The 12,696-nt window shown below is 39.1% G+C and overlaps 2 protein-coding genes across 4 annotated transcripts; both read right to left on the bottom strand.

Moving 5' to 3' along the window:
* Window positions 1-1,593: 1,593 nt before the first annotated feature.
* sub1b (SUB1 regulator of transcription b) lies at window positions 1,594-6,848 on the bottom strand. Of its 2 annotated transcripts, none has more exons than XM_058637165.1 (5): window positions 6,739-6,848; window positions 3,941-4,010; window positions 2,669-2,788; window positions 2,192-2,300; window positions 1,594-2,016 (listed from the first exon to the last, which is right to left on the bottom strand). In XM_058637165.1, exons 2-5 carry the CDS (start codon window positions 4,007-4,009, stop codon window positions 1,937-1,939), a joined length of 378 nt encoding a protein of 125 aa, XP_058493148.1. In that variant the 5' UTR covers window position 4,010; window positions 6,739-6,848; the 3' UTR covers window positions 1,594-1,936. The 2 variants fall into 2 exon arrangements, with proteins under 2 accessions (XP_058493148.1, XP_058493149.1); XM_058637166.1 differs by having other exon boundaries at window positions 3,941-4,013; window positions 6,739-6,766.
* Window positions 6,849-8,438: 1,590 nt separating this feature from the next.
* On the bottom strand, window positions 8,439-10,727 carry LOC131464595 (ubiquinol-cytochrome-c reductase complex assembly factor 3). Of its 2 annotated transcripts, none has more exons than XM_058637167.1 (2): window positions 10,518-10,727; window positions 8,439-8,770 (listed from the first exon to the last, which is right to left on the bottom strand). In XM_058637167.1, the coding sequence occupies exons 1-2, from the start codon at window positions 10,623-10,625 to the stop codon at window positions 8,639-8,641; spliced, it is 240 nt and encodes a 79-aa protein (XP_058493150.1). In that variant the 5' UTR covers window positions 10,626-10,727; the 3' UTR covers window positions 8,439-8,638. The 2 variants fall into 2 exon arrangements, 1 of the variants encoding a protein (XP_058493150.1); XR_009241187.1 differs by having other exon boundaries at window positions 8,633-8,770; window positions 10,527-10,667.
* Window positions 10,728-12,696: the final 1,969 nt, after the last annotated feature.

Raw genomic sequence — 12,696 nt, 5'->3', positions numbered from 1 at the left:
TTCATATAATAATATATGAAAATAAATCATTCATTCCATTTAAAAACATTGTATTATGTGTTGAGAACTAAATCTCTAAAGGAACTTTACAGGGACTCTGTTGTTGTTGTTGTTGTTGTTGTTGAATGAGGTGGATCACGTTTATGTGCCATTGTGAGGACAGTCTTTACTAAACGCTGTCATCAGTGTGACGGTGGAGCTGCAGCTTCCTGTGCTCCGGTCTGAGTCAAAAGAGAAAGAAGTGACCAGCGCAGGCATGCATGAGTAAACAGTGGCACAGAGATGGAAGCATCTGAGCCAGGCTTTGTTAGGCGTCACATGACCACACAGCAGCAAGTGCCTGGGAAAAGTCAACAGTGGTTCTGTGACAGGTCACCAGTTAACTGTAAATGTTCTTCAAACAGTTACCATCACACTTCTCCTCTCAGCGGGCGTCACAAAGTTTCTGTGAACTTTACCCAGAGTCTGAACACCGGGATGTTTCAGGGAAAGCGTCTGCAGCGTCTGCAGCGTCTGCTCAGAGCAAACACTGAGGCAATCTGAGGAGAGCAGCACGACAACAGGACAATCACATGTTAGTTTGACTTACACATGGAATGTCTCTCTGTTGTGATAAGCTGCAGCAACAAGCTTAGAATAGCAGTCGCTGTTGGAACTTATTTATACCAATATTATATGAACAGTCCTCATTTCTCACTAAAAAGAATATGAAGTGGAATTATGCTTTGAAAAGGTACATTATTTTATGTCAGAAACTTTATGGGCCCCAGGCAAAGGGTGGGGTGGGGGGGGATATTTTGTGAAGGGGGGGTATTTTTCTTTTTTCCAAGACGTTGCAATTTCCTGTTCACTTCAATAAACATGGATGGTTCACAAAAAATGTTCTTTAAACTGTAATCAGATGTTGTCAGTGTCCACTTTCGACTTCCTGCCTCAGTTTTTAAATGATATTACAGGTACAGTATTCATCAATACTTCTATCTTAACTTCTCGTCATAAAGTAAACCCACAGTTTTGACTTTTTAAGTAAATTGACTCTAGTATGTTTAAAATATGACGTCATTTTTGATTGGAGTGTTGTTATCGACTGGTGTCGGTAACGACGGCTGACCTGAGAGATGTCAGCACAAATACAGCCTCATCGACTGGTAACGACGGCTGACCTGAGAGATGTCAGCACAAATACAGCCTCATCGACTGGTAACGACGGCTGACCTGAGTGATGTCAGCACAAATACAGCCTCATCGACTGGTGTCGGTAACGACGGCTGACCTGAGTGATGTCAGCACAAATACAGCCTCATCGACTGGTGTCGGTAACGACGGCTGACCTGAGTGATGTCAGCACAAATACAGCCTCATCGACTGGTGTCGGTAACGACGGCTGACCTGAGAGATGTCAGCACAAATACAGCCTCATCGACTGGTAACGACGGCTGACCTGAGTGATGTCAGCACAAATACAGCCTCATCGACTGGTAACGACGGCTGACCTGAGTGATGTCAGCACAAATACTGCCTCATCGACTGGTAACGACGGCTGACCTGAGAGATGTCAGCACAAATACAGCCTACATTTCCCACACGTGACCGTAGCTTTAATAATCCAATTTAATATCAATTTCAATTACAATGAAAAGCAGTGATATTACACATGGACTTACACATTAACTAAACACTATTATGTTAGTGCCTCATTTTTATTATTCAATACAAAAACAGTGTATTGATGAACACTAAACTGAACCACCATGAAGATCCAACTGCTTCCTTTCACTAAATCTGCTCCAATTCAAAGGTCACACAGAAAACAAGAGTATGCAGACACAAACACTGGGTCTATACGGCTACAAGTTAAACAAATCCATTAGAAAACAAACCCAGACTTTTTTACAAAACTCATCTGCCAACAGGTAACACTGAGAGAGAGGAATGCTTATATTCTCTTAATGGCATCATCGATCTCTGAGATCTGGTCCTTCAGCTGGCTCCATTGTTCGGGGTTCAGGGAGATTCCTGCAACAGTAAAAACCACTTGAAACGTTGTCTTACAGCACAACTGCAAAATGGCTACAGACATCAAACGTCCATCTTTCCCGCTCCTGCAGTAGATTATCACATAGACAAGAACCATATGGATGTCACACACACTCAGATCTGCAGCATGTGCAGCCCTTACTGCTGTCATTACCTTTCTTCCCCGGCTTCATCTCCCCTTCTTGGTTCATCCAGTACTCTCTGATGTCAATCAGGACTTTACCTTTGAACTCCCGGACGCTGACATATCTCATCTTCCCAATCTGCAAGAAGCAAAGTGGCTGTCAGCAGCTGCTCTTTCTGATGATTTCCGTCCTCATTGTAAGAGTCTGTTCCTCATCCAAATGTACTTTTTAAATATAAAGACACTTTATGAACTTTGTGATTCTGTCCGGTGAGTTCAAACAACCTCATTTCAGAAACGCCTTCCAATAGTTTTTGACATTTTATAGACAAAACAACTCGATTCATCGAGCAATTAATCAACAAATTATTATGAACATAGTCTATAGTTTGTTCATATGTGAAGAGGACACAGTAAATTAGAAAGGTTACACACAGAAAGTGAAACTAGATGAAAAACTCTGCAGAATTAAATAAAGCGTAACTCGTGTGGACCTGTGAAACCCACCTGGAACATGTTGTCATCACCATTGCTGCTGGCCTTGGCAGAACCACTGGGCTTCGAACTCTCCCCACTCTTTGGTTTCTTGGACGGTTTCTCCTGAACGCTGGGCTTCTTTCTCTTTGCCTAAAAACAACAAATAAAGAATAATAAATAAATAAGACATATATATAGTCCAGGTTTAATTGTTTTATAGAAGGCACCAGCTAAGAACAGTTGAGATGATAATGAAAGAAATACATCATAATAGAGGGGATTGGGTGAAGGTTTAGAAACTGATCAACAGTCGTGTTATTCTTCACCACAGCGGATCACCTGCCCCCATCCTGCTCTATCCCTTGCGTTCAAACTGATGGACAGGAACACTGTTAATACATTCCCGGCTCTTCTCTTCCTTGTAAAGCAGCTGCTATTATGTAATTATGCTGATTCAAGAGGCTTTGCAGTACCTAGCATTGAAATATGTCTCAACATCAGTCCCTTACCAGTGTGTCTCAAAATAACATGCGCTTTCACTGCTTCATTTTTGACATAACCAACATATACGTAGGATAGATGTAACCCAGAGGAAAAGGGTTTCGATTTAGATGTTTCCCACTGGTTCCTTCCAGCAGACACTGGGTCAAGTACAGCAGAATGTAATGATGCTAACAAATGTCCTTTAGATTTGTGCATGGAAGTCTTCATTTCCCATCACTGACACTGTAGCTCCAACAAGTGTCTGACACGTATGGACATAAGAGTTAAAAACAAGACAGATAGCATGTTTTGCTGTCCACTACAAAGGATAATGATTAGAGGTTGTGTTTTAAAGGGTTTAAAAGTGCTGTACATGTATGTCATGTTCCTAAATAGGAGTTTAGACTCTACTATTAAAGACACAATGCTGAAAATAAGCAACAAAAATACAACATGCGCAAAGAAATAGCAATTTGTCTGGTAATGTCATACAATGTAGAAAGTGAGATGCCCTTAATGTCCAGGGTTTCTCGTGCTGGTCCTGGGAACACAGTGTCCTGCATAGTTCAGATGTTTCCCTGCTCCAACACACTTGATTCAAATGGTCAGCTTGTAATCAAGCTCTACAAAAGCCTGATAATGACCCACTCATTTGAATCAGGTGTGGTGGAGCAGGGAAACATCTAAAGCACGCAGGGCAGTGACGTCTTCAGGAGCAGGACTGAAAAACACGGCTCTACACAGAACTGTCAAAACTTTCATTGTATAAAAAGGTATTCACAGAAGACAAAAGAAATCAGAGGCATTTTTAACACAAACCTTGGTCTCAACTTCACTGTCGGAGTCACTTCCAGATGTGGAAGAGAGCACTTCTTTTGATTTGGGCATTCTGCTGACACAGGGAACAAACATCAAATCACATACTGTAGCACCCTCTAGTGTTTGACAGCTCCCACTCATGTGACCCTAAAAGGTCTTGAAACTTAAAACATTGTGTTTTATAGAATGGAGATGATAGTGTGCATACAGAAGAAAATTGATTGATTAATTTAAATGCAGAATTATATTTATAATTTACAGAATAATAAAGTGACCAGTAACTGTCCAAGAACATAACAAGGATATCATCTAATGTCTTTTGGACATTATATTCATGCTAGACAGGCATAGGACGATATCAAGATTTCATGTCACAAATCTCATGACCAGAATAATTACAATTCATGAAAATGTAAAAAGAAATGCTTTAAAGGCTTCACGTCTCTGTAAAACACACACACTTACAGTATATAAATACTTACACAGATAGAATACATTTTTTAAAGTCAAATACTAGTACTCACAGATTTCACAGAATAACAATTATTTTTGGTAATATATATGTATTTGTCACCTGTAACTGACGTTTATCTCAGGGCTTCTTCTTAACTGTTGGATTTTATTTCTTTATTTTGTTTTAATATTTATTTTTATTGTAAAGTACTTTGCAACATTGTTTTAAATGTGCTATGCAAATAACATGGTTCATAGACCCTTTCCAAGGTCAAATTCAAGCACTTCTAAGGTTATTTATAATGCTTTTCCACCATGTTGCAGCTGTGATAAATTACCAACTATATGTTTCTATCACATTAAAAGAGATAGAATTTAGTCATCAACAACCAAAATCATGTCTTATAACAGTCATTGTCACACAAACACGCGAGGTCCAGTTTTTAGTATTTATTCATTCCTCCATCTAATAAGAACATTATTCAGAATTTTTTTGTGAAAGAAATACAGTCAGTATTTCAAGCATTTTTAAGAACTTTATTCAAAATTCAAGCACTTACCAAACCTTGAAAACACAACATAAAAATTCAAGCATTTTCAAGGATTTCAAGCACCCATACAAACCCTGAAAATTTTATTTTAATAGTTTTAAAAACAATATGGTGCAAGTGACAAATAAGAGCAATATCCTTCTTGCAGATATCCCAATCTAGAGTACTTGGGTTGATAAACGACACAGATATATATATATATATATATATATATATATATATATATATATATATATATATATAGAGTTTTCCCTGCGACCAACTGCAGAGGTCAGGTTTGTATTGAAATTAACATAATATACATACTTTGAATACTCATGTTGCAGCCGACGTAGATATAAGATTGCTTCATTGTACAAAATGAAATAATACCTGGAGAGGGCGCCAGCATAGAAGACAAGGAGGTAGTCTCCTATTCAGCCTACTGTTTTACCTGTCATACTTGGGGATCTTGGTGTGTTTGATGATATTCAATATGGATGATACTGATATCATGGCGATAATATCGCACCTCCTACATGTTTTATTTAAAAAGTCTCTAGTTTCTGTTTTAAAGTTTCATACATAAGAATCAAACTGTGCGTGTAAAAGTCTGTTCAGACAGTGAGTTGGACACAGCAGTGCGTTGGTGCTGGTAATATTTAAAAAGGGATTCACAATTTCAACATCAGCAGTTATTGGCTTTAAATTGTATTATTGGATATCTGCAAACACACCAGTATCTGCCAATAATATTGTCATATTATGACTATTATGACAACAACAGTAGGCTAAATAGGCCGTTACCTCTTTGACTTCTTCTATTATTTTTTACGCTTATTTATTTGGCTCAGTCAAGAAAATGTTATTCATTTCACTACAGAAGAGACTAAATGACCTCTGCAGTTAAGCGCAGGAAAAACCATATCGGTTTTGGTATCGACTATCAGCCCAAGCTGATCACTATCACTCCCAATATATTGACATAATGGCAGAAAGTCCAATATTGTGCATATTTAATTTAAAGATACAGATGTATACTGTGGAAATGGTTTCTGTGACGACACAATGCAAAAAAAAACAACCCATCAGAGCCTGTTAGTAGCTCTTGTGTGGTCTCATGATGGAGTCAAGATATGTTTTGGATGTCATCATTTATAATTATAAAAGCATCTTTTTTAAACGTACAGCGTTAACAGACAATGAACACAATGGTATTCAGTAGTCTGTAACCGTTGGTCGCCTCAGTAACTGGGTCGTAAAGCGGAAGCAGCAGCAGCAGCAGCAGCAGCAGCATCAGTGATGCAAACTGCTATATTGGTGTTTACATCTGTGTGAAAGCATAAATAAGAAGACTTTGATTTGCATACACAGTCCACGCGAGGTCTCTCCCCTGACAGCTTACATCCATCCACCGTATGAGGTCTCGGGTGATGCGTTAGTACGCTCCCGTTCTCCCGTTTGAATGTTGCAGCTCTTTTGACGGACATTTAATTTCCTCTGATTTCACGGTCACAGTCGCGGCGTGAAGCCCAGAGTGTTAACGTGTTAAGTCTCGTAAACACAGAGCTAATGAATGGCCGAGGCGACGCTGGACCACGGAAGTTCGTTAGCGAGCTAAGCTAACCCCGGCGCACACGTTAGCCGCGGTAGCTAACGTTAGCAGATGTACGCTGCGTCGTTAGCTGTCTTTTAGCAGGACACTGAGCGGTGTTAGCCATGGAGCGTCACACACACCCGCGTTATTTATCAAACAAACACGTATCACACGTACCACACGTTTACTCTTATTATGATTAAACTGTAAATGCTTACATGACGGGATGAAGTAGAGCGGGGTTCTTCACCGGAAGCGGAAATTAATGGACTTTCCGGCGCGAGGAGGTTTGACCGTTTTTTCTCCCCTAACGCGACATTCATTCATTTCAAATGACAACTAATTAAATTTAAATGATACATATGTATTTCCCTACCTACACACGTCAATAAATACATACATAAAGGAATATTAATTAGTTTGTTAATTTGTAACTCATGTACCTGTATGTGTCTACTCTATTCACGTACAAACGTGGCCTTTTCCTTTACAGTGTTTCAAAACTCTGTAAGAATAATTCAGGACGTGCTTCTTGACACGATACATTAATACAAAAACCGTACGGCAAGAGAATGGGGGCAACAGATTATAACGCACATGCCATTATGTTCAAATAAAACCAGAACATCTTGTGTGACACTAATAATCATGTTGCCACAGGGAACACATTTTGTTTTATGTGACTCTATGCTGGATAGCAGCCTCTGTGAGCTTCAAGTCTGTTCAGGGGCTGGTCAAGTGAAAACAAAAGGAGCTTCAAATTATATCATGATACTATTTTTACCATGATATAGCAATGACACATGTGACATATGTTCCACAATTTCAAATTAAAAGTGTTTGTTATGATACAGAATGATATAAAGGGCGCAAGAAACATTTATGATGCAAAATGATTCCATAACGATTCTCAAAAACAGACATTAAGGTGGCGGGCCTCATAAAATTGATCACAGGGCCTCATGTGGCCCTTGGGCTACAGGATTGCAAACTCTTTATTTAAACAATAACCTCTATCTGTGAGAACGCACATGATGTTCTGCTGCAGTTTTCCATGTGTTTTTAATAAAATACTTTATTAACTGTGAAGGAAAACAGGGAAGTGATTTATGTAAAAATATATATATATATATATATTCTTAGCTCTGAGTTATTTCTTGGTCTTTGATTTATTAGCTCAATTTTATACATTTCACCAATTGTATCTTTACATTATCTTATTTGAGATGCCTCTGGTTTGTTATTTTATATAAGTGTTGCTATTCTTCAACTTATAAAAAGAAATGTATCAGTGAGTCAAGAGTGAGGCTGTGGTGTCATAGTCATTAAATATTGGTCAGGCTGTGTACTCTGACAAATTCAATCTATCTCTTCACATACAGTATCAGTCCAAAATGACTCCAGTGTCCTGACATCTTCAACTTCCTCATTAACTTCTCTTCATCATACTCCAGAGGGTCACTGAACGTTTACAAGAGCCTGGACGGAAACAAATGGCCACAATCTGGCTTTGTGACAAACATTCAACTCTGGAGTCTCCCGGCTAAAGATAGTGTTGTTGTCACTGGAAGGTTAGGGGTCGCGTAATAATAATGGAACATGACTTTAGCATAAATTTAGTCTGTCCATGATTTACCAAGACAAAATCTGTTGCTTGTGTTTGTTCCCATTACTCCGTCTTCTTCTGCTCACTGTGAGCATGTTTCATATCAAAGCTTCTCGTCCTCTCTATGTCTGTGGGGATCAGGTAAACTGTTCTCTGACTGTTCTGGTTCTGCTTCAGTTTTATGATGAAAACATATTTATATTGTCTGATTTCTGTGTTGTCTAGTGTCTGTAGACGTAAACGGTGTTGTTTCCATGGTTGTGTGATGTCAGCTATCAGAGCTCTAAGCACTAATGCTGTATATACTGGATGTGCTTTGGTAGAGAGTTTTAATTAAGTCAACTTGTTTTCACATGGAACACATACATCAGAGCTGAAAATTAGACAATAATAAATGTCCATCTTCAATTGAACAGGCTGTGTTGCCCTGTGTGCCATGCAGCAGCAGGAGGCGCAGCAGCAGCAGCAGCAGCAGCAGGAGCAGCAGCAGGAGGAGCAGCAGCTGTTTTGGTCTATTTCACAGATCCTGAGGTTCCTCCAGCAGTGTCGTCGCTCGATTCAACAGTGTCTTTGAGAGCCTGCATCGCCATTATGTTCCTCCTCCTCGACTCCGCCAATCGCGCTGGGTTTGATTCAGGCAGGTTCTGGTGACCAGTACAGACAGAAGCACGTACATTCAAAACGTGATATATTTGACAGGGCTGTGGAATACTGTGAGCATTCTTAAATGTATCGTATTAATGTCTTTCTGTTTTGGGTGTCAGTGCTAGCCTCAGTAGATGCTAATGCTAATGCATTATTTCCATTCCAGCAACATGATTCACTGACTAATGTCAACATTTCAATGGCTCTCATTGGTCTGCGACTCTCAACAAAAAAACAGTCAATAACAAACACACAAACAGTCTACGGTTAAATATGTGTACCACTGATTTACTGGGAAACTAAAACAGGAAATAAGTGCTAATTGACCGTGATTCTACGGCTAACACACAGACGCTGTCCCAATTACAGTCACACAGAGAGTTACAGTCAGACAGACAGGCACAGTTACAGGCATACAGACAAGCAGTTACAGACATACAGACAGGCACAGTTACAGTCAGACAGACAAGCAGTTACAGACAAGCAGTTACAGACATACAGACAGGCACAGTTACAGTCAGACAGACAAGCAGTTACAGACATACAGACAAGCAGTTACAGTCAGACAGACAAGCAGTTACAGACAAGCAGTTACAGACATACAGACAAGCAGTTACAGACATACAGACAGGCACAGTTACAGTCAGACAGACAAGCAGTTACAGACATACAGACAAGCAGTTACAGACATACAGACAAGCAGTTACAGACATACAGACAGGCACAGTTACAGTCAGACAGACAAGCAGTTACAGACATACAGACAAGCAGTTACAGACATACAGACAAGCAGTTACAGACATACAGACAGGCACAGTTACAGTCAGACAGACAAGCAGTTACAGACATACAGACAAGCAGTTACAGTCAGACAGACAAGCAGTTACAGACAAGCAGTTACAGACATACAGACAAGCAGTTACAGACATACAGACAGGCACAGTTACAGTCAGACAGACAAGCAGTTACAGACATACAGACAAGCAGTTACAGACATACAGACAAGCAGTTACAGACATACAGACAGGCACAGTTACAGTCAGACAGACAAGCAGTTACAGACATACAGACAAGCAGTTACAGACATACAGACAAGCAGTTACAGACATACAGACAAGCAGTTACAGACATACAGACAGGCACAGTTACAGTCAGACAGACAAGCAGTTACAGACATACAGACAAGCAGTTACAGTCAGACAGACAAGCAGTTACAGACATACAGACAAGCAGTTACAGTCAGACAGACAAGCAGTTACAGACATACAGACAGGCACAGTTACAGACATACAGACAAGCAGTTACAGACAGACAGACAAGCAGTTACTCTCTCTGTAATAGTACAAAAAAAATAATGCTCATTTGCACAATGCACATTTTCTACAGTATGACATTGCACTCCATTATGCCACTCCTTTATTATTGCACTTTCTTTTTTTTTTTCTCACTGTTGCACAATTTACATTTTATGTTTATAATATTTGTTTGTATTGCTGCTATGTTAAAACAATTTCCCCTTGGGGATGAATAAAGTATTTTCTATTCTATTCTATTCTATACAGACATACAGACAGGCACAGTAACAGTCAGACAGACAGGCACAGTTACAGACAGACGTACAGTTACATACAGGTACAGCCAGACAGACATACAGGCACAGTTACAGACAGACAGGCACAGTCACAGTCAGACAGACAGGTACAGTCACAGAGACCATGGGCAGTGTTACGGTGTGAGCCCTGTTACCCTGATCACCGTTTTCTGATCGTCTGGTCTTGAGACGATCATGACCCACGACCCAACACCAGCTCCCAGCACAACGACCATGCTGAGGACGGTCCGCCCGGCGCTCATGTTGGACACTCGCAGGTTCTTCTAGTGTTCACTTGTTCATGAGTTTGGTAATAATGTCGGACAACAGTATGCGCAGTGCAAGCTGGGAATTCTCCTTTTTGAGCTTCAATGGCAGCTCGTAAACAACACAATGGTGCATTGTCGCCACCTAGTGGTCTGGAGTGAGGATTACTTGTGTTTGAAACTTGCAAAGTGAGAACAAATGTTAAATACAGATGTGTGTTAGTTTTGGGGACAGTTATGGAATTCAATGGTTAATTGAAATAGTTTCAAACTAGTGTCAAACTCTTTTGGGGTTACAAAAAAGATTTGAAATGTAAAATGATCACAACTTACAATGTGAATTGACAGTTCAATCTATAGTGTAATGTTTTATGTGTTAAATGATCTTGCTTAATGTTTACTTTTTATAAGAAATCAACCGAAATAAAGGTATTTATTCATTCATTCATTCACTTTTATTCCAAGGACTAACATTTCCTTTCTATGAGTGTTCCATCTATTTGGTTTTGTTTACCTCACACATTTATTGTTAATAAATTCATATGATCTAGATCAACATTTTACATTTCAGGTGTTGGTGTTGGTCTACATTGATTTTATTGAGCTGGGCAATTGCTGTTGTTTCAGTGGAGCAATTCAAATTATTAGTCATTAAACTCAGAATCAGAATAAATAACCACTCTCATTCATAAGATGCACAAATCAAGCTATTTGCTTTTCCATCCAATCTGCCTTAATCAGTTAATCAAATAGTGACCCAACTAATCAAAATATGACCTAGCCCCAATCAGCTTTTAAAACTGCTCAATTTATCTTGGTTACAGGCAGACAGACATTTAGACAGGCATTTAGCCCACAATACTACACAGATGTAAAGGAAAAACACAATTAATATGACATGTGACATGTGGAACTCTCACCACTGAGCCTTTTTGAGAAATGTGACCTCCAGTGACGGACCACTCTTGGTCTCTTGCTCTTATCTTGTTCGTAGAAGGCTGATATATTATGTACAAATCATTATTTTGATTGGAAGGCAAACCTCTGTCTTCATGTAACCAGTAACACAAGTAGTTGGAATGTGTTGTCTCCAATAACAGCTGCTATTGGAGGCGTGTTTGTCTGTGAGCAGAGATGTCTGACAGATGGTCTGTTATAAAGTTTGCTTTCCTGAACCACAAAAACAATTTGCATAACAATGTTAGAAAGAAAACCCACAGCAACCATTACACACCCCAGTACCGCCCAGTTTTCTGGGAGAGAGTTAATCTCCACTCTCTGCTGTCACTTCTCTCCGACTCCATCATTATGGAAAATGTGCAGTGTGTCTAGGACACATGTTTCAAACTCAAGGACCCCGAACTGTATTCCACCTGCAAGATAACATGTTATTTGTTTCCTGCTCCTGCATTGACACACACATCAAGTTACCTCACCTGTAAAAGAAATTTAAAAATGAACAGAACTGGAACCAGAGGGCTCGGCCCCTTGTTTTTATTTAGCTCCCTCTCTTTTAGCTTTGTACGTCTAGTAAAAACTACCCAATTTATTGATATACGTGACTACAGGCCTGTATGTGCTGTTCTACTGGAATACAGCAGAGGAAATCAGGTAAGACAGGTGGAAATTGCATTACTATACTGATGATTTCAATAGAATATCATTTATAAATGATATAATATTTAACCTTCTTCTACTTTTATGTTCTTTTTGTCCAACTGATGTGAATATACTGTAATAGTTGTCCAATGTTGATGATATTTACCCTGAGGCTATTGGTAAATCATTTAATTTCATTTTATAAAAAAAAGTATCCATTGTGTTCACTAAAGTATCTTAACATCTTTATATTTGATCTCTGATTTATTTACTGAATATACTTGGTTTGCTTGGAACGTTATATTATTTGACCCCACCTAGACCTAAAAACACAGTTAAAAACACAGCTCTAACTCTGCAAACAGAATATCATAAATACTGAATTCAACAAATAAAAAAAATGTTGTATAAACACGCAATCAAATATTTATAACTAAAATGCATTTACCCTTTCACACGTATATCAGTA

This window comes from Solea solea, chromosome 8 (genome assembly GCF_958295425.1).
Source record: "Solea solea chromosome 8, fSolSol10.1, whole genome shotgun sequence".
In the NCBI taxonomy this organism is placed as follows: domain Eukaryota; kingdom Metazoa; phylum Chordata; class Actinopteri; order Pleuronectiformes; family Soleidae; genus Solea; species Solea solea.
This window is presented reverse-complemented; position numbering and strand designations above follow the sequence as displayed.